Source organism: Balaenoptera musculus, chromosome 2, assembly GCF_009873245.2.
Source record: "Balaenoptera musculus isolate JJ_BM4_2016_0621 chromosome 2, mBalMus1.pri.v3, whole genome shotgun sequence".
NCBI lineage: Eukaryota > Metazoa > Chordata > Mammalia > Artiodactyla > Balaenopteridae > Balaenoptera > Balaenoptera musculus.
In genome coordinates, this window is record NC_045786.1 from 30085630 (window position 1) to 30111258 (window position 25629).

The 25629-nt window shown below is 42.7% G+C and overlaps 1 protein-coding gene and 2 long non-coding RNA genes across 4 annotated transcripts; 2 read left to right on the forward strand and 1 right to left on the reverse strand.

The window, feature by feature from the left end:
- Positions 1 to 298: 298 nt before the first annotated feature.
- On the forward strand, positions 299 to 13317 carry LOC118890715. 2 transcript variants are annotated; one of them, XR_005018815.1, is made up of 3 exons: positions 299 to 536; positions 9650 to 9786; positions 13145 to 13317. It is a non-coding gene; the product is annotated as an uncharacterized LOC118890715 (long non-coding RNA). The 2 variants fall into 2 exon arrangements; XR_005018814.1 differs by having other exon boundaries at positions 9667 to 9786; positions 13145 to 13315.
- Positions 13318 to 13739: 422 nt separating this feature from the next.
- LOC118890770 (cytochrome c-like) lies at positions 13740 to 14108 on the reverse strand. Its single transcript, XM_036844038.1, has one exon. The coding sequence runs from the start codon at positions 14035 to 14037 to the stop codon at positions 13858 to 13860; it is 180 nt and encodes a 59-aa protein (XP_036699933.1). The 5' UTR covers positions 14038 to 14108; the 3' UTR covers positions 13740 to 13857.
- Positions 14109 to 15462: 1354 nt separating this feature from the next.
- Positions 15463 to 16233, forward strand: LOC118890850. Its single transcript, XR_005018839.1, has 3 exons — positions 15463 to 15515; positions 15683 to 15695; positions 16088 to 16233. It is a non-coding gene; the product is annotated as an uncharacterized LOC118890850 (long non-coding RNA).
- Positions 16234 to 25629: the final 9396 nt, after the last annotated feature.

The window sequence follows — 25629 nt, forward strand, 5'->3', positions numbered from 1 at the left end:
GACTTTGGTGTAAGTTTTAAAGTTTGTGTCTACCTTCACTTCATTCCATACTGTTTCAAGTTAATTGTTCCTTAAGTATTTTGGAGAAGTTATGGGATACTGCCTCTATTTCAGTTTGAATTTCCAGTTTAATGGATCTAGCGGAACCGCCCTCAGGGGGTGGGGTCTCCACTAAACTGTGAGGGCGGCTTGGTCTGCGCTTTCCCATTGGCTGGCAGGGAACGCAGAGCCCGCCTCTCTGATCCCCTTTGGGAATGCGTGTTCGGCCCGCGGCCTTGGCTTCCCCTGGCAGCTGACGCGAGCCTGGTCTCCTCAGGACTCGCTGGGGCTTTGGCTTCTGGAACACATGGGGCTGAATCCATGCTGACAACGCGGGGGCTTCAGGACAACACAGGGTCGAGTCCACGCTAACGGGAGCCAGGTCTCCTCAGGAGTTGCTGAGGCTTCGGCTTTGGGACGTTGTGGAGTCCAGTTCACGCTGACGGGAGCCCCGTCTCCTCAGGACCGGCCGGGAGGTGGCGCGGCTGACGGAAAAGGTGAGGAAAAGTGAGAAGAGGGGAGAAGGTTCCTGTGTGCGGCCGACTCCTGAGGGGTGTCTGTCTTCACAGGACTCAGGACTGGAATGGCTTGTTGTGGAAAGTTGTGGGTTTTTAGTCAGTTTTTAGCCGGTGTTGTTCCTTGGCGTGTGTCGTCCATTTTCCCCGGCATCGTTTACTGAGGGAACTGTCCTTTCCCCGGTGTATGTTCTTGGCTCCTTTTTTTGTGAATTAACTGACCACGTACCTGTAGGTTTCTTTCTGGGCTCTCTGGTCTGTGTGCCTGTTTCTGTGCCAATTCCACACTTTTTTTGGTGCCTTTAGCTTCATAATATAGATTGAAGTCAGGGAGGGCAACGCCTCCAGCCTGTTTTCCTTTCTCAGTGTCGCTTTGGCTCTTCTGCGTCCTTTGTGGCTCCAGACAAATTGTTTTTTGTTTCTGTGAAAAATGTCATTGAAATTTTGGTAGTGACTGCGTGAATGTGTAGGTTGCTTTGGGTAGAATGGACATTTTAACAATATTTTCACCCATGAGCGTGGGATATCTTTCCATTTTTTTGGGTCTGTTCAGTTTCTTTCATCAACGTCTTTACAGTTTTCAGTGTGCAGGTCTTTCAAGTCCTTCGTTAAATTTACTGCTAGTTTTTTTTTGGGTGCGATTGTAAATGGAATTGTTTTCTTAATTTCTCTTTCTGATAGTTCATTATTAATGTATAGAATCACAAATGATCCTGCAGTTTTGTTGAACTCATTTTTTAGTTCTGACAGTCTTTTGGTGGTTTCATGTAGAAAGCTAGAATTCAGAAATCCTACTGTTCCAACTATATCCAGGTCATCCACAGCACCCAAGACATAGTGGCTACTAATATAATCTTATCACCGTGCCTCTTAATACCATCGGGACCCCTACAAGGGCGATTAGCATCACCACTTTGGTTGAATTTGGCCTGGGTAAGTCTTGGCCTCTATAGCAATGTTTGATGTCATCTCTGATTTTCTGGCATGTTCCTGACATGGTTGTATTGAAAGGTAATTTATTTTCTAGTAAATTTCAAATGTTTAAACTTTAAATAGCAGTACAAAGTTTTCTACGTTCACACCAAGTGCAGTGTGTTTTACCCAAAACAGGGCCACTCTCCCAGGGAACCAGCATGTAGCCCCAAAATGAGGAATAATTATGGTTTCCACATTATAATCCTATCCACAGGACCACTTCAACTTTCAGCAGCTGCCCCACCTTTGTGGAAATGTCTTTTTCCATTCTAATCCGGTTTTCTTTTTCTGGAACCATCACTGGGGCTTTCCCTCGTTTTAAAAACCTTCATGAATTTGAAGTGTACAAGATGAGTATGATCTGTGTGACTTTTTCTGTATGGCTTCTTTCACTTAGGATGTTTTCAGTGTTTTTCCATGCTGTAACATGTATCATTTTTTTTTCATTGTGATTAAAAAATATAACATCATTTAAACAATTTTAAGTATACACTTCTATAGCATTACGTTCATTCACGTTGTAAAAATATCCTTACCATCCATCTCCAGAACTTTTTCATTTTCCCCAAGTGAAATTGTAACCATTAAACACTTATTCCCCTCAACCCCTGGCAACCTTATTCTGCTTTTTGTCTTTGAATTTGACTTATCTGGATATCTCATACTAGTGGACTCATAGAATGTCTGTCCTTTTGTGTCTGGCTTGTTTCACTTAGCATAATGACTTCAAGGTTTATCCACAGTGTAGCCTGTGTGAGAATTACCTTAGTTTTAAAGGTTGAATTGCATTCCATGGTGTATATACTACATTATGTTTATCCATTCATCTGCTGAAGGACCCTCCAGTTGCTTCCACCTCTTGGCTACTGTGAATAATGCTGCTATGAATATGGGGTACAAAATATCTGTTCCTGTCCTTGCTTTTAAATATTTTGGGTGTATACCCTGGGATGGAATTGAGGGATTCTATGCTAATTCTATGTTTAAGTTTTTGAGGAGCCCCCCTACTGTTTTCCACAGCTGCTTGCACCATTTTACTTTATTCCTTTATATGGCAGAATAATGCATCTTATGGATCTACCCTATTTTGCTTATCCATTCACCCATTGGTGGACATTTTAATTGTTACCTTGGGCTATTGTGAATAGTGCTGCTATGGATATTGGTGTACAAGTTTTTATTTGAACACCTGTTTTCAATTCTTTGGATATATATCTAGGAGTGGAGTTGTTGAAACATGATAATTACATTTTTATATTTTTGAGAAAATGCCAAAATTTAGCACACATAGATTGCACCATTTTACATTTCCACAAGTAAAGTTTAAGAGTTCCAATTTCTCTACATTGTTGCCAACATTTGTTATTTTTGTTTATTCTTAATATAACCATTCTAGTGTGTGTGAAAAGTTGTGGTTTTAATTTGCATTTCCATCATGACTACTGATGTTTGACATCTCTTCATGTGCTTGCTGACCATTTGTATGCCTTGTCTGGAGAACAGTCCATTCAAGTCCTTTGTCCATTTAAAAAATTGGGTTGCTCTTTTGTTGAGTGGTAAAAGTTCTTGATAGATTCTGGATAAAGGCTCTCATCAGATATAATGTGCCAATATTTTCTTCCACTCTTTGGGCTGTCTTTTTACTTTCTGGATAGCCTCTTTTGATGTACAAAGGTTTGTAATTTTGAGGAACTCCAGTTGATCTATTTTTTTTCTTTCATTGCTTGAGCTTTAGTTTGAGATATAAGAAACTATTGCTAAATGAAGGTCATGAATCCCTTGGTTTATTCCAGGGTGCATACCCTCGGTATCCACTAGGCTAGGATTTAGGTCTGGGGTTTAAGTCAGTGTCAGGGTTTAGAGGTCAGGGGTCAGGGTTGGAGAGTCAGGGTAGAGGGTCTAGGGGTCTGGGCTTAGGGTGTTAGCGTTAGAGGTTAGATTTCTTTAGGGTTAGGGTTAGGTTTAAGCATAATTGGCCCCCTTTGCTCTTCCCTTCTCCTCTCTGAGGTCTCCAGGATGGACACGATTTGCCCAGGGTCACACATGAGTCAGGGAGTTGAGCTGGACCACTGTTTTTCTACCCCCCAGTCCTGGGCTCTGAGAGAAGAATGAAATGTCTGTACTGTTTCTGAGTGTTTCAAATCAAACTCGATGTTAGTCAAGGGTTGTGGAAGGTGTCAAGTCACGCAGGTTTCTTCCTGCCCTCCCATCTGGGAAAGGTGGTGCTGGCTTCACTCTGCCTGGGCAGCACCAGGTTCCAGCAGAGCCCAGACAGGAGGGCACTCAATGGACATGTGTGGATTTATGCAGAACTGGGTGTAACAACCTGCCAGCCCCCAGCCTACTTGAGGGCTGGTGGGACCCTCCTGGGACTGCAGGCATGCTTTGTCCCATCTGACTGGGCATCAATAGACAATCAAGTCTCAGGCAGGACAGTCCTTGACCTCTGAGCATCCAGGCAGGCATCTGTGGTCCTCTAGCTCAGTCCAGCCTGGGCCCTGTCAAGACCCCATGGACAATCACTGAGCTGACCATGCTGCTGGGCAATGGAACAGCTACCTGGGCAGTGTAGACATTCCTTTGAGATGTTTCAACTATCAATGTCCATGTGGTTGAGAAAAGGTCCTCCTCTTCACAGCCTTCACAGCCTCGTAGCCTGCCAAGAGAGGTAATAACACTAAACATCTGAGTGTGTCCCTGACACAACAACCATACAGCAGACCATGGCCCTGCAATCCTTTGTCCCTTCAGTTGTTAGAAATTTTGACATTCATATTCATTAAGAATCAAAGATATGGGAGTAACTGGGCCTCCCAATGGGAGGTTCATACTGAGGCTGCATGGTCTTGGAGAGCCATATGCATCCATGTGGCCTCTGGAAAGCCTGCCAATTATGGGTTCCATGGCATGGAATAATTCTTGAACCTCCCATTACTTCATTGCACAAGAGTTTCCTTACCACCCTAGCATTTGGTTTCTTCCTTTAGTAAAGGAGAGAGAAGAAACTGGAAAATGAGCAGCATTGTTCTTCAGGGGTGAGTAATTAATATGGCCAGGGAGATGGCATGACTCAAGGGCTCCCACCTCTCAGGGGCAGGAATGAGGTCTGTGTGTCTTCTGAGGGCACATAGGCTATCCTGGGCCAAACCCTGAGATGTGAGGACCTGATGCCCAAGGCAGGAGACTTTGAGTTTACCACCAACAACGATCCTGCCTTTTCAGCAAGTGAAAGAACTTCTTGCCCTCTTGAGAGGGCAGTAAGAGCACACTGGATGAGTAGCTGCAGCCCCTGACCCTAAGTGAACCACTTTTTTCCTTTTGTGTCAGATTCTGTGCTGTGCAGTGAGCTGTCATTGACATAGAATCTGCTGCTTTCTCTCAGCCAGCATCTGTTCTCATGCCCAAGTCTAGTGCCTCAGTTTTCCTTTGGGAATTACATCTCACCTGCTTCCAGTCCAAACAGTTCCAGAAGGATGACCTCACGTTCCACCCAGCTCGAAGATGGGTTTACAACCCACATCTAGCCAGTCCCATTTTCCATCTTCTGGTTCCTGTGATGGGTCAAGGATGAGAATGTAACCCAAGCCAGGCCAAAGGAATTTAAAACCATGACTTTTCTTGGTACCCAAGAAAAGGAGAAGCTCTTTCTTGGAAAAAGGATGGTGAGTGGTTGTCAGCCTAGAATTGCTGTTGGCCCAAGGACAGTGAGAGAGACTGTGCCTGTGAATGGGATCACCCAGAGGCCCTGAGCAGGACAGAGTTTTGGAAAGGAGCAAGACCACACTGAGATAGTATGAGTCACTGGACCTGCCAGGTCCAAACCCATTCTTAAACTTGCCACTTGCCAGTATTAATTTATTTCTACCCTTACAATAAATACTAATTTATTTTACTTCAGTAAGTGTGTCCAGTCACTGGGAATAAAAAAAAGTCCTAGTTGACACATCTGAATCAATAAATCCCTGATCCATCCTCAGGTGTCCTCACATGGCTGGGGGAGATGAAGATACTGGGTGGGGTCAGATATTTGGGGAGCTGCCAAACAGCTCTGTCCCTGTTCCTTCCCTGTCCTGGGAGAGGGAAACCCTGGAACAGTGATAGAGGATAACCAGTAGGGGGAAGAGGTTCCTCAGTGTTTAATTAGTCTTTTTGTATTTTCCTTAATTTAGGGTCCATTTTGGTAATGTGTTTTTACAAAGAAATCACCTGTTTCCTCTAGATTTCCAGGTTGTTACAATAGGTTTCTCTTATTTGACTTTTAATTTTTCCTGTCTAATTTTCTACAGAATCATCACAAATAATGAACAAATATTGATACTTTATTATTAACTGAAGTCCATGTTCACGCTCCCTTTGTTATATCTTTCCTTGTTCCAGGATCACAAAGGACATGTGGTCATAATGTCTGTTTAGTCTCTTCTGGGCCTTGACAGTTGCTCAGACTCTCCTTGTTTCTATGACCTTGACAGTGTGGAGGAGGACTGGTCAGGTATTTTGTAGACTGCCCTGCACTGGGATTTTCTTGGTGTTTTTGTTGTGATTAGACGTGGCTTTTGAAAATGCAGATTACAGAGGTAAAGTGCTTCCTCTTCACTATATATCAAGAGAACAGGCTCTCAAGGGAATTTATCACTTATATTCTTAAATTTGGTTACCTAGCTGAGGTAGTGTTTGTCAAGTTTTCCCACAGTGAGGTTAATTTTTTTCCCATGTCCATCCTGTGTGTCTTATTTAGGAGAAAGTCATAATGCAGAACCCACACTTGAGGAGAGGGGAGTTAGCTTCACATCCTTGATGGACAGCTGAGTGTCTATGTGAATTGTTTAGAATCTTTCTGCATAGGAGATTTCTATTTAACACCATTCATAAAAAACTGTGTAATTTATTTTTGGACATGTGAACAATTATTGTAAACTTCTAGTTATAATCCAGTATTGCATTATTAGACTGCTTAGTTCATTCTTGCTTTGGCTGTTGAGAGCTTTTTCCATTTGCTTCTGTTCTCATTTTACATAATTTTTCTTAAGTGGTTTTTTTTTTTTTTGGTACTTTTTTACTTTCTGATATTTTAAGATTATCCTGCATCACATATTTACTGTCTCAGTCCTAGTATCAGCCCTTTCTTCAAAGAGCCCTTGTTCCTCTTATTAGAGAATAGTATTAAAAACTTACATGTGGGAGCTAAATAGGCTCAGCTGACAATGCGTGGAAATATATGCACGTATCCCAGCCTATACATATACACATAATTATAAAGATTTCCATGTGGAACTATGTGTATCTCTATTAGGCTAAAGATAGTTTATACTGATGTCTCCAACCTGATCTGTTATGACATGGATATTGTAACCTTCTCCCTTTGTCTGTAACTTCCCACTCCATTGGTAAGAAACCTGGCTTCCACCATTTGTCATTTATTATATTCAGTGCTTGTTCCATTCGATTACTGATACAGTAGTTTCAGTACTGTTAGCTACTACCCACCATGGGAAAGAACTTAAGAGTCCACTGTTTATGTATGGTACATTTTGCCTTTGGCTTACAGATTCCGTTCATTTCCAAAGTTAATTTAGGTCAGCCCATTTTGTCCCACCACCAACAGTGAGTTTTTTCATACATTTCTAAATCAGTTAGGTTCTTTGTTATATTCTGTACTCCAGTCTTTGACACTCCCATATCCTAAGTAACTAAATTTGAATAGATTATAATTTACTTGTTGGGTTGTAAAAATCTGTGGGTGTAGACAAATGCATAATGACAGGTATTCACCACTAAAGTGTCATATGGACTATTTCAACCACATATTCCATAAACTGTTTACCATGTCTGTTTTGCCTTTGCTAGAATGTCATATAAATGAGGTCATACAGTGTGTAGCACTTCAGACTGGATTCTTTCACTTAGCAATGTAAGTGTTAGATTTATCCTTTTTTGTTGTTGTTGCACGGGTTGATGGTTCATTCCTTTATATCTCCAAATACTATTGCATTGCATTTTATGAGAGGAAAAATAATTTTCCCTCTACCCTTCTATGTTCTTCATTGGGACCGCGCCTCCCCCCCCGCCCCCCCCCCCCCCCCCCCCCCCCCGTAATGAAAGGGAGATGAACTGGAGAAAAACAATCGGAAGTTTAAAATATACCATGCATACCTCCTGTATACTTGAAAGATACCCAGGAAAACTGAGTCACTCCCTGAAATGACCCAAGCCATCACCTTAAATACTACCTTCAGCTGAGAACAAAAGAAAGATGTTAGGGAATGGAGGAAGCCATTTAAGAGATTATTAGGCAAAGCACAGTAAACACGGGTATGGTTGTTATGCAGATTTACATCCAGGCCTATTCCATTGACAAGTTTTTCTTGATATTTAGTCATCATTCAGTTCCTGGTCCAGAGAGGGACACACCCTTACAAATGGAGATATCCTTAGTAAATGTAAATTTACTTCATAAAAGGGCATTTTCTACTTGGTTTTCAAGGATTCTCCTGGGTCTGCTATTTTTTTAATTAATCAGTCCAAAATAACCCTTTTGTCAAATGGGCGTATTTTAGGGTGGTGTATTCTGCTCCCCTTGAGATGTATGTCCTCTAATTTGCTTACGAATTCATTTACAGAAGGACATCCTGATAGCTTTAAGTTTTTAGCCATTATGAGTAGAGCTGCTGTGCATTACTTAATGCTTGTTTTTGTTTGAACACAGTTTTTCAAAACTTGTCTAAGTACAAGAGGTACGCTTCTTGGATCCTAAGGTGAGACTGTTTAGATTTGGAAAAAACTGCCAAACTGTCTTCTAAAGTAGGTTGTACATGCATTCCACCAGCATCTTGAGTATACTGTTGTATGCTTATTTTCTGTTTATCTTCTTTGGCCAGGTGTGTGTTTCAATCTTTACCAAGTTTTAATTGCGTACAAATCCTTTATCAGATATGTGTTTTGGAAATAGTTTCTTCCAGTTTGTGGTTTTCTGAATAAGGTCTTTCATAGAGTAGAAATTTTTAATTTTATAAAGTCTACATTATTAATTATTTTTCTTTTGTTGATAGACTTTTGGTGTTGTGTGTTTTAAAATGGATCACCAGACCCAAGGTCATGTAGATTTTCTTCTGTTCTCAGATTCTAGAATTTTTATAGTTTGGTAATTTAGATTTGTCTATGGGCAATTTTGAGTGAATTTTGGTTTAAGTTGTAAAGTTTGTGTCTACATTCATTTCATTATATATGGTTTCTAATTAATTGTTCCGTAACTATCTTTTGAGAAGATATGGTGAGATACTTGGCTCCATCTCAGTTTGGATTTTCAAACTTAGTATATACAGCAGAACTGCATTTGGGATGAGGCCTCTGGGTTTGTGAGTGCGGTGCTCCCAGCACTTCTCTGACGTCCCACAGGGGGCGCCGAACCCACCTGTCTGACCCTGGGGGCACAGGTGCACCCTGCCCACAGACTTTGCTCCGTGACAAGCAGACAGGAGCTTTGTCTCCTGTCAGGGCTTAGGCTTCTGGACCATGAGGCATTGTCCACACTGACAGCAGCTGGGTTTTCTCAGGAACCACTGGTGAGGAGACTCCACAAGAGGAAAAAATGAGCAAGTGTGGAGAATCTTCCTGTGCAGCTGACTGCTGGGTGGGTGGGGCGCATCTTCAGGGGCCTCAGGAGAGAAAGGGTTTAATGTGGAATACTGTGCGCTTTTAGTTAGTTTTATGTGCCGTGTAGATGGTGACCAGTGTCGTTCTTTGGAGTCTGGTGTCTAGTTTTCCTGGCACTGTTTGTTGATGGCTTTGGGTAGAATAAACATTTTAATAGTAGTAATTTTTCTGATGCATGAGCATGGAATATTGTTTTCTATTGTGTGTTCAGTTTCTTTATCAATGCTTTATAGTTTTCTGAGTATAGGTCTTTCATGTCCTTGGTTAAATTTATTGCTAAATAGTTTGTTCTTTTTGATGGAATTGTAAATGGGATTGTTTTCTTAATTTTTCTTGCTGGTGGTTCATTATTAGTGTATAGAAACAAAACTGATTTGTGTATATTGATTCCATATTTTGCAACTTTACTGAATTTATTTTTTAACATATTTTTTGAAGTAATGTGAAAAATTGCAATACTAAAATCTCAGTGTCTACTGCACCCCAGGTAATCCACAGGACCCAAGACATGGTAGCTACTAATATACTCTTCCCACGGTGCCTCTTAATACCATGCGGACTCCTACAAGGGAAATAAGTATCACAACTTTGGTTGAACTTGGTCTGGGTGAGTCTTGGCCTCTATAACAAAATTTGATGTCTGTCTTATCTGATTTTCTGGCATGATACTGACATGGTTGTCTAGAAAAGTAATTTACTTTCCAGTAATTTAAAATGTACAGAAAAGTTGCAATAATGGCAAAAAGTACTCACATTTGCCACTTCACACAAAATGCTCAGTGTGTTTTGCCCAAGGAACCAGCACATAACCCCTAAATGAGGAAATCCTGATGTCCACATTATAATTTAATACTCAGCCCCACTTCAACTTTCACCTGCTGTCCCAACTGTATGAAAATGTCTTTTTCCATCCTGATCCAGTTTTCTTTTTCTGGAACCATTACTGAGTTTCCCCCTCATTTGGACAACCTTGATGGATTTGAAGCAGACAAGATGAGTATGGGATCTAGGTGGCCTTTTCTGTATGGCTTTTTTCACTAAGAATGTTTTTAATGTTCATTTTTGTAACAAATATCAGCGCTACACTTTTTTTTCTTTGTCATTAAAAATACAAAACATGACTTTAGCATTTAATTCACTTTACGTATACAGTTTTGTGGTATTAACTACCTTCATATAGTTGCACAAACAAGTTAAATGACATGTGCTCCTCCTGTGTGCATGGGAGCTACCCAGGAAATTGAGTAACTCCCTGAAATGGCCCAAGACATCACCTTAAATACCATCCTCATCTAAAAAGAAAAAAAAGGAAGGGTATAGTTGTTTCTGTCTACATTCATTTGATTGCATATGGTTTCCAACTGATTGTCGAATAACTAGTTTTGGAGAAGTCATGGGATATTTGGCTTCATTTCAGTTTGAATTTCCATATTTAGTGGATTCTGCAGGCTTGATACAAGGTTTACAACCTTGATATTGCATCAGGACATCCCAATGGTGTAACTGGTGTTAATAGTTTGTTCAACAATTAAAGTTCTGTGTGATATGAGTTCAGACTGGAGTAATCCTGGTTTAGTTTCTGTCTATTTATACATTTGTCCCAGTATGAAAGGACAAGAGGAATAAGGCCTACTTTATAAAAGTGCCTTCAAACTAATTGGTATAATCTCAACTTAATTTTTTTTTAATTTATTTTATTCAAGTATAGTTGATTTACAATGTTGTGTTAATTTCTGTTGTACAGCAAAGTGATTCAGATATATATATATAAAAATATAGGCTTCCCTGGTGGCGCAGTGGTTGAGAATCTGCCTGCCAATGCAGGGGACACAGGTTCGAGCCCTGGTCTGGGAGGATCCCACATGCCGCGGAGCAACTAGGCCCGTGAGCCACAATTACTGAGCCTGTGCGTCTGGAGCTTGTGCTCCGCAACAAGAGAGGCCCCGATAATGAGAGGCCCGCGCACTGCGATGAAGAGTGGCCCCCACTTGCCGCAACTAGAGAAAGCCCTCGCACAGAAACGAAGACCCGACACAGCCATAAATAAATAAATAAATAAATAAAAATTAAAAAAAAAATAAAAAAAAAAAAAAAAAGAATGAAGTTGAATTTAAAAAAAAATATATATATATATATACTCTTTTTCATACACTTTTCCATTATGGTTTATTACAGGATATTGAATATAGTTCCCTATGCTATACAGTAAGAGCTTGTTGTTTATCCATCCTATATGTAATAGTTTGCATCTGCTAATCCCAAACTCCCAATCCATCCCTCCCTGCTTCTTCCCCTTGGCAACCACAAGTCTGTTTTCTATATCTATGAATCTGTTTCTGTTTGGTAGATATGTTCATTTGTGTCTCATTTTAGATTCCACATATAAGTGATATCATATGGTATTTGTCTTTCTCTGTCTGACTTATTTCACTTAGTATGATAACCTCTAGGTCCATCCATGTTGCTGTAAATGGCATTATTTCACTCTTTTTTTATAGCTGAGTAGCATTCCATTGTATGTGTATATATATATATCACATCTTCTTTATCCATTCTTCTGTTGATGGGCATTCAGGTTGTTTTCATGTCTTGGCTATTGTGAATAGTGCTGCTATGAACATAGTGGTGTATGTATCTTTTTGAATTATAGTTTTGTCTGGATATATGCCCAGGAGTAGGATTGCTGGTTCATATGGCAACTCTAGTTTTTTGAGGAACCTCCATATTGTTTTTCATAGTGACTGCACCAATTTACATTCCCACCAACAGTGTAGGAGGGTTTTCTTTTCTCCACACCCCCTCCAGCATTTATTTGTAGGCGTTTTAATGATGGCCATTCTGATCAGTGTGAGGTGGTACCTCATTGTAGTTTTGATTTGCATTGCTCTAATAATTAGTGATGTGGAGCATCTTTTCATGTGCCTATTGCCCATCTGTATGTTTTCTTTGGAGAAATGTCTAATTAGAGCTTCTGCCCATTTTTTGATTTTTTTTTTTTTTTTTTTGAGTTGTATGAGCTGTTTTTATATTTGGAAATTAGGCCCTTGATGGTTGCATCATTTGCAAATATTTTCTCCCAAACAATTAGCACAGGTGCTGGGACAACAGGATACCCACATGCAAAAGAATAAAGTTGGACCCTTACCTCCCCCTGTATACAAAATCAACTCAAAATGGATCAAAGGCCTAGATGTAAGAACCAAAATTATAAAACTCGGAGAATAAAACATGAGAGTAAATCTTCATGACCTTGGATTTGGCCATGATTTCTTAGATCTGCTACCAAAAGCACAAGCAACAAAAGACAAAATAGATGAATTGGACTTCCTCAAAACAAAAAACTGTTGTGAATAAAAGGAGCAAGGAAAAAGGTAATCCACCATCCAAAATTACACAAGATGTTTGTAAATCATGTATCTGATAAAGGTCTGTAGCCCACCAGCCCAGCCCCCGTGCTGGTCCAGGGGAGTGTGTGTGTGGCCCCTCCCATCCTAGGTGATAAGGGGATTGCAGGCCCCACAGCACCCAAGGGGTGGACACTGGTCATCCTCAGCACCCTCAAGGAGTGAGTGCTGGATTGTTTTGAGCCCAGATTCCTTCCATTACTGCCCTCAAACACTGAAGGCTTCAGCATGACTCCGGAAGAACACAGAGTATTTGCAAGTCTTTGAGAATGAAGAGAACATCCTTCGCTTTTCTGAAAAGGGCATCTTATTTCATAGCAGTGACCACTTTCAATCTGGCTGCCAGGGGTGCCCTCTCACCTTCTTTACTTCTCTGAGAGTGGCCATGGTGGTTTGGCTGTCCCCAATCCCCACACCAGGTGACAAAGCCAGTGGGGCCAGCTCCTGGTGGTCCTTACCTTCGTTGGAGATTAACCCAGACTCTCAGCCTGAGATTGAATGTGGACTCCCCTGCTTCTCCCCATCACCAATTCTCATCTCCTCCCGTCTCTTGCTTTTCAGTCTCAGATTTACCTGATGGTCACCACTCGTAGTTCCTGCAGAGCCCAGAGATTTCTCCTTGAAGGAAAGGTTCTGGAAAAATCGGAGGGATAAATAAAGAATGCAGCTGATTCCCACCTTGTGCTGATGCCCAAGAGGGTGATGAGAGTAGGTGTTTTCTCATTAGAATTTTTTTTTTTTTTAGATGGAGAATTTTAATTAAATTCGCATAGTTAAGACCAAAAAGATAAAGTGGGCATTGTCAGTGTTTCTTCAGCCCTTGACTTAACAGGTGAATGAACACAACTTGAAACACAGGTGAATCTTGCTGGTCTATGAGACAGTGAAGGGAGCGTCTCAATATTTAAATATATTAATATAACCAGTTATAGAAATCTAAATATAAAACCAATCTCCTATAGGGTTTGAGAAGGCATTCACCATATCCCTGAAAAGTTTAACATTCCTTATTCAAGTTTAATCATCTCTTTAGAAGAGGAAAACAGTGATAGTACTTGTTGAACCAGAATTACTATCAAAATTCAAAAAGCTGACCATATTCATTTAGCCACAAGCCAATCTTATTTAAATCAGGACAGAAATATTACATCAGCCATTCATGATCTGAATTCTAGTGTATGAGATCAATTTAAATATGGTACACATAAAAAGTCATGAGACATTTGTTTCATAATAAATAAGGCAGTGGCCAACTACTACTCATTAGTAGCTTTTTAGAGATAAGCTATCAAGTCTGCCCTTTCTCCCTTCTTCTTAATGCCAGCAAAGATCATTTTTGTTCCAGGGATGTACTTCTTGGGAAGTACAGTCTTGTGCTTGCCTCCCTTTTCCACAGTATGGCACTGGGCACACTTCTGAACAAAAATCTTCTTGCCCTTCTCAACATCACCCATTTTTAAATCATTCTTTCTCCGTGTACGACTAAGAAGTTCCCGCTCGCAAGCTGAACGTCCCGCTCTCGAATCCCCTTCTCATTAGAATTTTATGATCCTCCAAGTAATAGATCATTGGTGGTGGTGGGGGGGCATCCTGTGTCTTCCTGCTTATTCTAATAATGTCATTCCTGAATTTTAATGCAGTAAATAATTTATATTATAAATATGCTGAGGGGGAGATCCATTTTAAAAATGTTAGAGGTAACTCCAAGGGTTTTAAAACAAACAAGGACATAGAACCCTGTGTTCAGACACTGGCTGAGAGATTCCCACACTGAGCTGTGGTCCCTTGGCGGGTGGAGTGGCCATGACCCTCCTCCCGCAGGTGAGCCTACTAAGGCACATCCCACATGGGACCACTGCATCACAGAATCTTAGATTGGCCAATGACAGGCATCTGGCTAGAGATGTGGACAAGAGAAAACTGCCCAGCAGTCTGGAACAACCCTGGGGCGAGGCCTTAGTAAGGGCCAGCATCAGGGCCTTAGTTAGGGACAGTGTCAGGACCTCAGAGATAACTTGAGGGCCTTAGTAAGAGACAGTTCAGGCTGTTAGTTAGGGACATTATCAGGGCCTTAGATAGGGCAGCATCAGGGCCATAGTTATGACCATTGTTGGGGAGTTAGTGAGGGAGAGCATCCGTGTGTTGGGGAAAGAGTCTGGCCACTATTTAGACAGGGTCAGGGCCTTAGTTAAGGATAGTGGCAGAGACTTACTTAGGGACATATTCAGGGCCTTAGTTATGAACAGGATCAGGGCCATAGCAGTTTCATGGTGTTAGTCAGGGCCAGCGTTAGGGCGTTAGCTAGGGCCAGTGTTAGGGTGTTAGCTAGGGCCATCTTCAGGCCTTAGTTAGGGACAGCGTCAGGGCCTCTGTTAGAGAAAACTTGAGAGCCTTAGTAAGAGACAATTCAGGCTGTTAGAGAGATTGTCAGCGACTTACTAAGAGACATATTCAGGGCCTTAGTTATGGACAGGATCAGGGTGATATTTAGTGACAGCTTAGGCTGTAAGTGACTGTGTCAAGGCCTAAGTTAGAGTGTCAGGGTCTTAGGGACATGGTTAGGGCCTTAGTAAGTTATAGCTCAGGCCATTAGCTAGGGACAGCATCAGGGGCTTAGTGAAGGACAGTGTCAGTGCTTCAGTTAGAGATATCTTGAGGGTCTTAGTTAGACACAGTTCAGGCTTAGGGACAGTTACTTAGGGACAACATCAGGGCCTTAATAGAGCTAGTGTCAGGTCTGTAGTTAGGACCAGTGTCAGGATGTTAGGGAAAGAGTCAGGACGTAGAGTGTCAGAGCCTTAGGTAGAGACAGCTTCAGCACCTTGGTTAGGGACAGCCTTAGAGAATTACTTAGGGGCATTCCAGGGCCTTAGTTATGGACAGGATCAGGGGGATGCTGAGAGACATCTAAGGGTATTAGGGACATCATCAGGTCCTTAGTTAGGGACAGTGTCAAGGCTTCAGTTAGAGATAACTTGAAGGCCTTAGTTAGAGATAACTTGAAGGCCTTAGTTAGACACAGTTCAGGTTGTTACTTAGGTATATCTTCAGAGCCTTAGTTAAAGACAGGATCAGGGCCATAGTTAGAACCAGTATCAGGGCATTAATTAGGGTCGAAATTAGAGTGTTAGGGAAACAGTCAGGTCCTTCATTAAGGACAGTGTCAGTCTTTAAAGTAGACATAGTGTCAAGTCCTTAGTTAGGATGAGCTTCAGGGCCTTGGTTAGGGCTAGCATAAGGACATTAGTTAGGGTCAGCGTCAGGGGCTTAGGGACATATTCAGGGCTTTAGATACAGACAGAAGCAGGGCATTAGTTACTGACTGATTAAGCTATAAGGGACAGTGTCAAGGCCTAAGTTAGGGACAGTGTCAGGGCCTCTGTTATAGATAACTTGAGGGCCTTTGTTAGACATAGTTCAGGCTGTTCCTTAGGGACATCGTCAGAGCCTTAGAAAGGGCAGTGTCAGGGCCGTAGTTATGGCCAGTGTGTGGACTTAGCTAAGGACAGCATCAGGGTGTTAGTTAGGGAAAGATTCAGGCCATTATTATAGACAGTCTCAAGGCCTTAGGTAGAGACAGCTTCAGGGCCTTAGGGACAGCGTAAGAGACTTACTTAGGGACATATTCAAGGCCTTAGTTATGGACAGGATCAGGACAGTACTGAGGGACATTTAAGGCTATTAGGGACATCATCAGGGTCTTAGGGCCAGGATTAGAACCATAGTTAGGACTTGTGTCAGGGCATTAGGGACAACAAAAGCGTGTTAGGGAAAAAGTCAGGCCATTATTATAGACAGTGTTGGTGACTTGAGTAGAGGCAGTATCAGGACCTTAGGGAGAGGGTCAGAGACTTACTTAGGGACATATTCAGGGCCTTAGTTCTAGACAGGATCATTGGCAACTGAGGGACATTTAAAGTTATTAGGGACATCATCAGGGCCTAAGTTAGGGCCAGCATTAGGGTGCTAGTGAGGGACAGCGTCAGGGACTTTGTTAGAGACAGCCACACGCCTTAGTTAAGCACAGCATCAAGGCTTCAGTTAGAGATAACTTGATGGCTTTAGTTAGACACAGTTTAGGCTGTTACTAAGGGACATCTTCAGAGCCTTAGTTCAGGCCAGGTCAGGGCCATAGTTAGAACCAGTGTCAGAGTTTTAGTTAGGGACAAAGTTAGGGTGTTAGTTAGGGTAAGAGTCAGATACTTAGTTACTGACAGTGTCAGGGTTTCAAGTAGATATATCGTCAAGTCCTTAGTTAGGAAAAGCCTCAGGGCCTCAGTTAGGGCCAGCGTCAGGACATTAGTTAGGGCTAGCTTCAGGGCCTCTGTTAGAGATAACTTGAGGGTCTTAATAAGAGATAGTTCAGGTCATTAGTTAGGGACAGCATCAGGGGCTTAGTTAGGGACATATTCAGGGCCTTAGTTACAGACAGAATCAGGGCGTTATTTAGTGATAGCTTAGGCTATAAGGGACAGCATCAGGGCCTTAGTTACTGACAGCATCAAAGCCTACATTAGGGATGGTGTCGGCATTTGTTAGGGCCAGTGTCAGGGCCTTTTTTAGGGCCAGCATCAAGGTATAGTTATGGAAAGAGTGAGGCCGTTAGTTAAAGAGAGCCTCAGGTTCTTAGAGACAGCATCAAGTCCTTAGTGATGTCAGGACCTCAGTTAAAGATAACTTGAGGGTCTTAGGGACAGTGTCAGGGACTTAGTTATGGACAGCTTTAGGGCCTCAGAGGTAACTTAGGACCTTAGTAAGAGACATTTTGGGCCATTAGTGACATTGTCAGGACCTTAGTGCCATCTTCAGGTCGTCAGTTATGGACAGCGTCTGGGCATTAATGAGGGACAGCTCAGGTTATTAGGGACCGTGTCAGGGGCATAGTTAGGGAAGGAGGCCATTAGTTAAAGACAGACTCAGGGTCTTAGTTAGAAACAGTCAAGTCCTTAGGGACAGAGTCTGGTGGGGGGGGGGCGCTCAGTTAAAGATAACTTGAGGGCCTTTGTTAGGGACAGCCGCAGGGTCTTTGTTAGGGACAGCCTCTGGGCCTTAGGGACAGCATAAGGACCTTACTTAGGGTCTGTGTCAAGGCCTTAGAGACAGTTCAGGCCATTAGTTAAGGACATCGTCTGGGCCTTAGACAGCCTCAGTCCTGAGTCAGGTACAGCATTAGGACCTTAGTTAGAGAGTTAAATCCATAGTTAGGGAAAACTCAGGCCATTACAGACAGCTCAGGACCATAGTTAGTGTCAGGGTCAGGGCCTAGTGGTGAAATCGAGCAGGACCCTGTGGGGCACCTGGGCATGGAAGCCTGTCCCATGTCTCCTGTTTCTTGTTTGTTGGGGAAAGACTCCAGGCTCCATGATCTTCCCTGAGTTCCCAAGGGCAGATTCGAACAGTTGCTAATCAGGGAAGGGAGGGGATGCAGAGATAAGGGAGGAACAGTCAAGAAACAATAGTTCAGCCTTGGGGCAGGGTCCTGGTTCTGCCTCAAGGGATAAGCATAACAATATCTTCGAGCTCTTTACCAAACTAACCGCCCCCCCATGGAAGATTTTAGCATTCTTCATTCTGGAGAAGATCATCAAGAGAGCACCTGAGGCCAGATTAAAGGAGTGCAGGTCCCGCATATACCCTAATCCTTATAAGCAGCTCCGCCCTTAAACCATTGCTATAAAACTCCTCACAGAACCCTCCCACATTGTGAAACACAGTTTTTGAGGGCATGAGTTTTCTGTGTCCTCCTTTGGCTGGCAAAGCAGTAAAACTATGCTTTTTCTACTTCATCCAAAACCCTGTCTCTGAGATTCGATTTGGCACTGGTGCACAGAGGCCGAGTTTTCGGCATCAAATTTGGCAGCCAATGTGGGGCTGACTTGGGGACGGCCCCTGTGGGTCCCCTGACTTGATCGGATGCTCCGAGACTTTCTCCACGCTAGCCTCTTTCAAGAGCGTGGAGGGTTGGAGAATTCCTTTAGAGGCCAGATCTCCTGGGACCCTTGCCTGGAAGGGCCAAGCCCCAGTTATACCCTATCCACCATCCCAGCAGTTGGAACTCTGGGGCAGGAGTAGATGGCAAAAGAGGGACCACCCTAGAAACTGCTGAGGCCATCTTTGCCTTGAGGACGTTCCTTTCTTCCTCCTGCTTGGACCGCCCTGAATGTCCTACTCCAAAGAATTATTTTGGGGAACCAGAAAAGGAGCATTTGGGGTGTTGCGACACCTTGACCAGTGTGTGGTAACACCTCCGGCATGCACTCTGAGGTCCTTTTAGCCCTGTACATTTGGGGGAACCTTGATTCCCCTTTGGGTGATTTTTCATTTCAGGAAATCTCATTTGGAAGGTGCACCACTTGGACAGAGGTCACAGGCTAAGTTGAGACTTGGAAGCCGATTTGAGTCTTGTGCTGTTTGGTTTTTGGTTACTGTTTGGGTTTTGGTTCCTTTGGTTTGAGGCTTCCATTACTGGCGAGTATTTTGTTTTGTTCTTAGTCCGCACGTGAGTGTTCTATCGATCAAACATGGGAAGCGCTTCTTCAGTTCCACCTGGTAGCCACCTGTGCAAAATCCTGGCAGACTGGTCTACCTATAGTTGTAAACCTATGACTAAGAAAAGAATGAAATTCTGTTGTAATTTTGTGTGGCCAATGTACATTCTTGAGAATGAGGAAAGGTGGTCTTTGAATGGTAGCCTAAATTACTATACTATCCTTCAGCCAGAGTTGTTTTGTCACAGGAGGAAAAAGACAAAAGAAGTTCCATATGTTCAAGCATTTATGAAACTACATAATAAAGAAAATGAGCAGCTAAGTGACAGGCTGATGGTACAAAGAGAAAAGAAAGTCTTTTGTCCTAGAGCTGGTTGTTTCTGAATGGGGAAAAAATAAGGGGCAAAATAAGATGGATATAGAAGATGATGGAAAGTTTGTGAAATGGGGACACTGAGAAAAGCATTGTGCGTGATCAGGATTTTCTAAGATTGGATTAAATTTAGCTGGGTAAATAGATTTTCTTGGAAGTGGGCTAGTGCAAGACTGGATTTGGTTTCTCCCTCCAAAGTTTTCTTGGATCACTCCTTTTGATAACAGCTTGTGAGCTCCTTTGCCTTTAGGTGATCTGTATTTGCCTTTGAAATCTCTTCACTTTGGTTAAGTGAGTAAGTATTGTTTGGCAGGGTTTTTTTTTAATAAATTTATTTATTTTTGGCTGTGTTGGGTCTTCGTTTCTGCGTGTGGCCTTTCTCTAGTTGTGGCAAGTGGGGCTACTCTTCATTGCAGTGTGTGGGCTTCTCATTGCGGTGGTTTCTCTTGTTGCAGAGCACAGGCTCTAGGTGCGCAGGCTTCAGTAGTTGTTGCACATGTGTTTGGCAGATTCTAACAGTTCTTTTGACCTCCAGCTAACTTTGAGATGCTTTAGAAGGCCCCTGAGGCATTTCAGAAATGTTTGATTAGTATGTTAAATTACAAGGAATTCCTAAACATCTAGTATGTCCTGGCAAAATGTTATCATTCATAATTCTAGTTATTTTTAAATGTTGCATGTCACAGCGATAACTAAGTTTCTTTTGTCAATTACACTGTGATCAAATGTTTAACTGTGACCTTTTAAGTCCTTCCGTGATTTATAGACAGTTATTGTTGTGCTCTAACACTTTTGCAAAAGTGCTCCATCTTCAAGAAGATTTATGTGAAGGACCTTTTGACAAACACAGGTCTGTGATAAATTTCATATCATACCACCGAACTGGGTAAGAAATTAAAAATCTTTATGGAGAATCTGATGACTTCATAAAAAGTTAACAAAAGAATTAGTTACTGAGTGAACTGGTGAATATGGTCATAATTTTTTTTATTATTATTACTGGTTTTGATCTGTGTTTTCCAGACATAGGGGACCCATTCCCCTCAAGCTACTTATGACTTAGAGCAATTGGGTAAATTATACTTCTATAGGTGAAATTGAAATATTTTTCTTTTCTCTCTTCCTGGTCTCTCCAGATATTGGAGACACTTGGGTTCTGAACAATCTTATCAGGTGAATGGGAAAGACTATCTCATGGCATGTCCAGGAATCTCAATATTTTGGGGACTTCTAGAAAAGAGAAATGCACCAAGGCAGAATCTGATGGCTAGCCCTTGGCATGGCTTTCCTGGCCTTGAGAGGCCTTTCAGGAATTTAGTCTGAGGCTCCTTCTGAGGAATTACACCAGAGACAATATGGAGGAGCCTATGTGGTCAATGAACCAGACTTATTTTGGAAACAGATGTCTTGATTTGGCTGTGTTTGATGGAGATGAGGGTAATTTTAGGAAAAAAAGATTATGCTTCAATAGATAGGAAATTCTAGTTCTGTTAATTGAAGTCTGTATTTTTGAAAGTTATTGTGTTAGCCACAATTTTGCCCTGATGTTTAGGAGGAAATGGAAATTACCTAGAGAAGTTATCAGAGTGTAATTACTTATGATGTATCACTGCTTGTTTTAGGCCTCAAAGCACGTGTACAATGCTTGTGTGACAATTGGGTATAAATGATAAAATGTATGTCCTATAAAGTGTTTCCTCATTAACATACCTCTGAGCTTGTTCATGACACGTGATCAGTTTTCCCCAACGTGGATTAACTAGGCAAATAGAAAGGAGGCCTAGCCCTGATGGACATAATCTACTCTTGGGGCAAACAGCTGAATCATCCCGGCATTGAGGGATAGGTATTTTTATCAATGTTTTCTATTGAAAGACTTGCAATCAAAATGGAAAATGATGAAAAAAACAACCTGCACATATTGAGATATGAGGAAGTCACTTTGACTTATACATGGTTTAACTTAAACTTTACTGACCAAAGCAGCCTGTTTTGTGGCCTTTGAAATGCATTGTACATATGCTTTGACCATTCAGGAGGGGAATACATTTGCAATTCAAAATGGAATAACCATGATTCAGACATCCAAGGTAAAACTAAGTGACCATTCTGGAAGTTCCAGTTGTCACTCCTCCTACTTCTAACTGGGTCTGTTGCACCAAAATGGCGGACCAAGGGATTGAGATCTTAATCATACAAGAATCGGATCCAGGACTTGGAACTCAAATATTACTAATTCTGTATCCATTCCCCAAAATTTAGGCAGGCCTACACCCCATTTCAGCAGGAGTAGCCAGAGCGGTTGTCACCCTGTTCCCTGTAAGATTTGGGGAAAGATAAAACCGAAATGGGGATGAAAGACGTGTCCCCCTAAAACCGAGATCCCCTGCTGAGTTTATGATTAATGTCTCTGTCTGAAACGATTATTCCTCTACTTGAAGGACATCTATTCTCCTCAAGATTGAGGAGTATCAAAGAAAAGGGGGGAGTGAAACCAAGCAGGACCCTGTTGGACTCCTTGGCACAGAAGACTTTCTGTGTCACCCAATTCTTACAAAGAATAGACTCCAGCCTCCATGAACTTTCCTGAATTCCAAAGGGCAGATTCGAACAGTTGCTAATCAGGGAATGGAGGGGATGCAGAGACAAAGGAGGAATAGCCAAAAACAATAGTGTAGCCTTGGGGCAGGGTCCTGGTTCCTCTTCAAGGGATATACATAACAATATCTTTGAGCTCTTTGCAGAACTAAAACCCCCAACAAATGGAAGAGGTTAGCATTTTTCATTGCACAGAAGACCACCTGAGTCCAGATTAAAGGAACCAGAGAAACTCATTAGGAGACCTCCTGAGGCCAGATTAAAGGAGTACAGGCCCTGCACACACCCTAATCTTATCAGCAACCCTGCCCTTGAACCGCTGTTATTAAACTCCTCACCAAATCTGCCCAGGTTGGGAACACAGTTTTGAGGGGCACAGGCTTGCTAAGTTCCCCTTTGCCTGGCAGAGCAATAAGGTTATTCATTTCTACTTCATCCCAATCTCGATGTCTCTGAGATTTGATTCAGCACCAGTGCACAGAGGCCAAGTTTTTGGCATCAAGGACAGCCTCAGGTCATTATTTAGGAACATGTTTAGGGCGATAGTTACAAACCACATCATGAACTGAGTTAGGGTCAGTGTCGGCTTTAGTTAGGGATAGAATCAGGGCAATAGTTGGCAACAGCATCCGGTGTTAGTTAGGGACAGCATTATGTCATTACTTACAGACAGCCTCAGGTCGTTAGTTAGGGAAAGGTTCAGGGAGATAGTTAGGGACAGCATCAGGACCTTAGGTTCAGCATCATGCATTAATTATGGACAGCTTCAGGTCATTAGTTAGGGACAGCGTCAGGGTCTGAGTTAGGGACAGCGTCAGGGTCTTAGGGCCAGCAACAGGGCCTTTGGTGGGGTCAGAGTAAGGTGCTAGTTCGGACCAGCATCAGAACGTTAGTTAGGGACAGCATCAGGGACTTAGTTAGGAACAGTTCAGGGCATTAGTTAGGGACAGTGGCAGGGTGATAGCTAGGGAAGAGCATCAGGTCGTTACCTAGGGACAGGTTCAGGGTGACAGTTAGGGATAGCGTCAGAGCCTTAAGTTAGGTTACAGTTTCAGTTCTTTACTTACAGAAAACATCTGGTTTTTATTTAGGGACAGGTTCAGGGCAATAGAGACAGTGTCAGAGACTTCTTTAGGGTCAGCATCTGGCTTTAGTTCAAACTAGCATCAGGGCGATAGTTAGGGTCAGCATCAGGCTTTAGTTATGGACAGCGTCAGGATGATAGTTAGGGACATTGTCGGGTGGTTAGTTAAGGACAACGTCAGGGCTAAAGCTAGGGAACAGCATCAGGACTTAGGGACAGCATCAGGTCATTACTTAGAGACAGGTTTAAAGTGATTATTAGGGACAGAATCAGGGACATAGTCACAGTCTCAGGGTTAGGGTTAGGGACAGCGTTAGACCCTTAGGGACATGTTCAAGGTGATAGCTAGGGAACAGCATGTGGTCTTTAGTTAGGGATACCATCAGTTCCTTATTGAGGGACATGTTCAGAGGGATAGGTAGGGAACAGCATCAGGAATTTAGTTAGGAACAGGGAAAGGTCGTTATTTAGGAACAGGTTCAGGGCAATAGTTATAGAGTGCATCAGGGACTTATGGTCAGATCAGGGTGATCATTAGGGAGAGCGTCAGGGCATTAGTTAGGGACATGGTAAGGCTTTAGTTAGGGACAGCATCAGGGCAATAGTTAGGGACAGCTACAGGCATTATTTAGAGACAGGGTCAGGGCGAGAGCTTAGGGAACAGCATCAGGACTTTAGTTAGGTACTGCCTCAGGTGTTAGGGACTTTGTCAGGTCATTATTTATTGACAGGTTCAGGGGGACATTTAGAGACAGCATCAGGGACTTAGGGTCAACGTTGGGCTTTAGTTAGGGACAGAATCAGTGCAATAGTTAGCGACAGCATCAGGCATTGGTTAGGGACAGCATTAGGCCATTACTTACAGACAGCCTCAGGTCATTAGTTACGGAGAGGTTCAGGGAGATAGGAACAGCGTCAGGGCTTTAGTTAATAACAGCATCAGGCCCTTATTTAGGGACAGCGTGAGGGCCTTAGTTAGGTTCACCATCAGGCATTAGTGAAGGACAGCTTCAGGTTATTAGTTAGGGAGTGTCAGGGCATTAGTAAGTGACAGTGTTAGGGTCTTAGTAAGGAACAGTGTCAGATTCTTAGGGACAGTGTCAGGTATTAGGGACAGCATCAGGTCTTTACCTACAGGCAGTATCAGGTTGTTAGTTAGGGACAGGTTCAGAGTGATAGTTAGGGCCAGTACCAAGACTTTAGTTAGGGACAGCATCAGGGTGTTAGTTAGGGACAGTGTCAAGGCAATAGCTAGGGAAGAGCCTCAGGTCGTTACCTAGGGACAGTTCCAGGGTGATAGTTACAGACTGCGTCAGGGCCTTATTTAGGGACATCAGTTTGTTACTTAGAGGAAGCATCAGCTTGTTATTTAGGGACAGGTTCAGGGTGATAGAGACAGCGTCAGGGACTTTTAGGGTTAGCATCAGGCTTTAGTTAGGGGCAGCATCAGGGCAATAGTTTGCAACAGTGTCAGGTGTTAGGGACAGCATCAGGTCATTACTTACAGATAACATCAGGTCATTAGTTAAGGACAGCATCAGGGCTAGAGCTGGGGAAAAACATCAGTACTTTATTTAGGGACAGCATTAGGTCGTTACTTAAAGACAGGTTTAGGGCTTTACTAGTGGACAGCATCAGGCACTTAGGTCAGTGTCAGGCTTTTGTTAGAGACAGCATGAGGGTGATGGTTAGGGACAGTGTCAGCTCATTACTTATAGACAGCATCAGGTCATTAGTTAAGGACAGATTCAGGGAGATAGAGACAGCATCAGGGCCTTAGATAAGGACTGTGTTAGGGCCTTAGTTAGGGAGAGCATCAAGGTAATAGTTTGGGACAGTGTCAGGACATTAGTTAGGAACAGTCTCAGGACATTACCTTCAGGCAGCACCAGGCCATTAGTTAGGGACCAGTTCAGGGTGATAGTTAGGGGCACTGTCAGGGCCTTAGTTAGGGACAGTGTCAGGGCCTTAGTTAATGTCAGCACCAGAGTGTTAGTTAGGGATGGCATCTGGGCCTTAGGAAGAGCATCAGTTCATTAGTTAGGGACAGAGTCAGGGCGCTAGCTAGGGAAGAGCATCAAGTCGTTACCTAGGGATAGGTTGAGGATGATGAGGGACAGCTCAGGGATTTAGGCTCAGCGTCAGGGCCTCAGTTAGGGACAGCATCAAGGCCTTAGTAGGGTCAGCGTCAGTTTGTTACTTAGAGAAAACATCAGTTTGTCATTTAATTCCTTAATATATTAAGGAAAAACCAGTACGCCCTTTTTGGCCAGCTGAATCATTGGCGATGTTGAGCAGCTTTTCATGTGCTTTAAAGGCGAGTCCAATCTACCTCTTGCAATCTGGTTCCTGCAATTCTGCCTTGTTTTCAAGTCCTTTTCGATTACTTACCCCAAGACGTTTGTGGAGGATAGGTGTCATTTACAACCCTGTAGGCTTTGTGAATTGCAGTGTCCCTGAGCACCGGTTTTCAACTTGTTTCGGGGAACCTGCCACAGCGCAG

Coding starts and splice junctions, on each gene's coding strand:
- LOC118890770 (XM_036844038.1), bottom strand. CDS start 14,037: ATGGGTGATGTTGAGAAGGGCAAGAAGATTTTTGTTCAGAAGTGTGCC.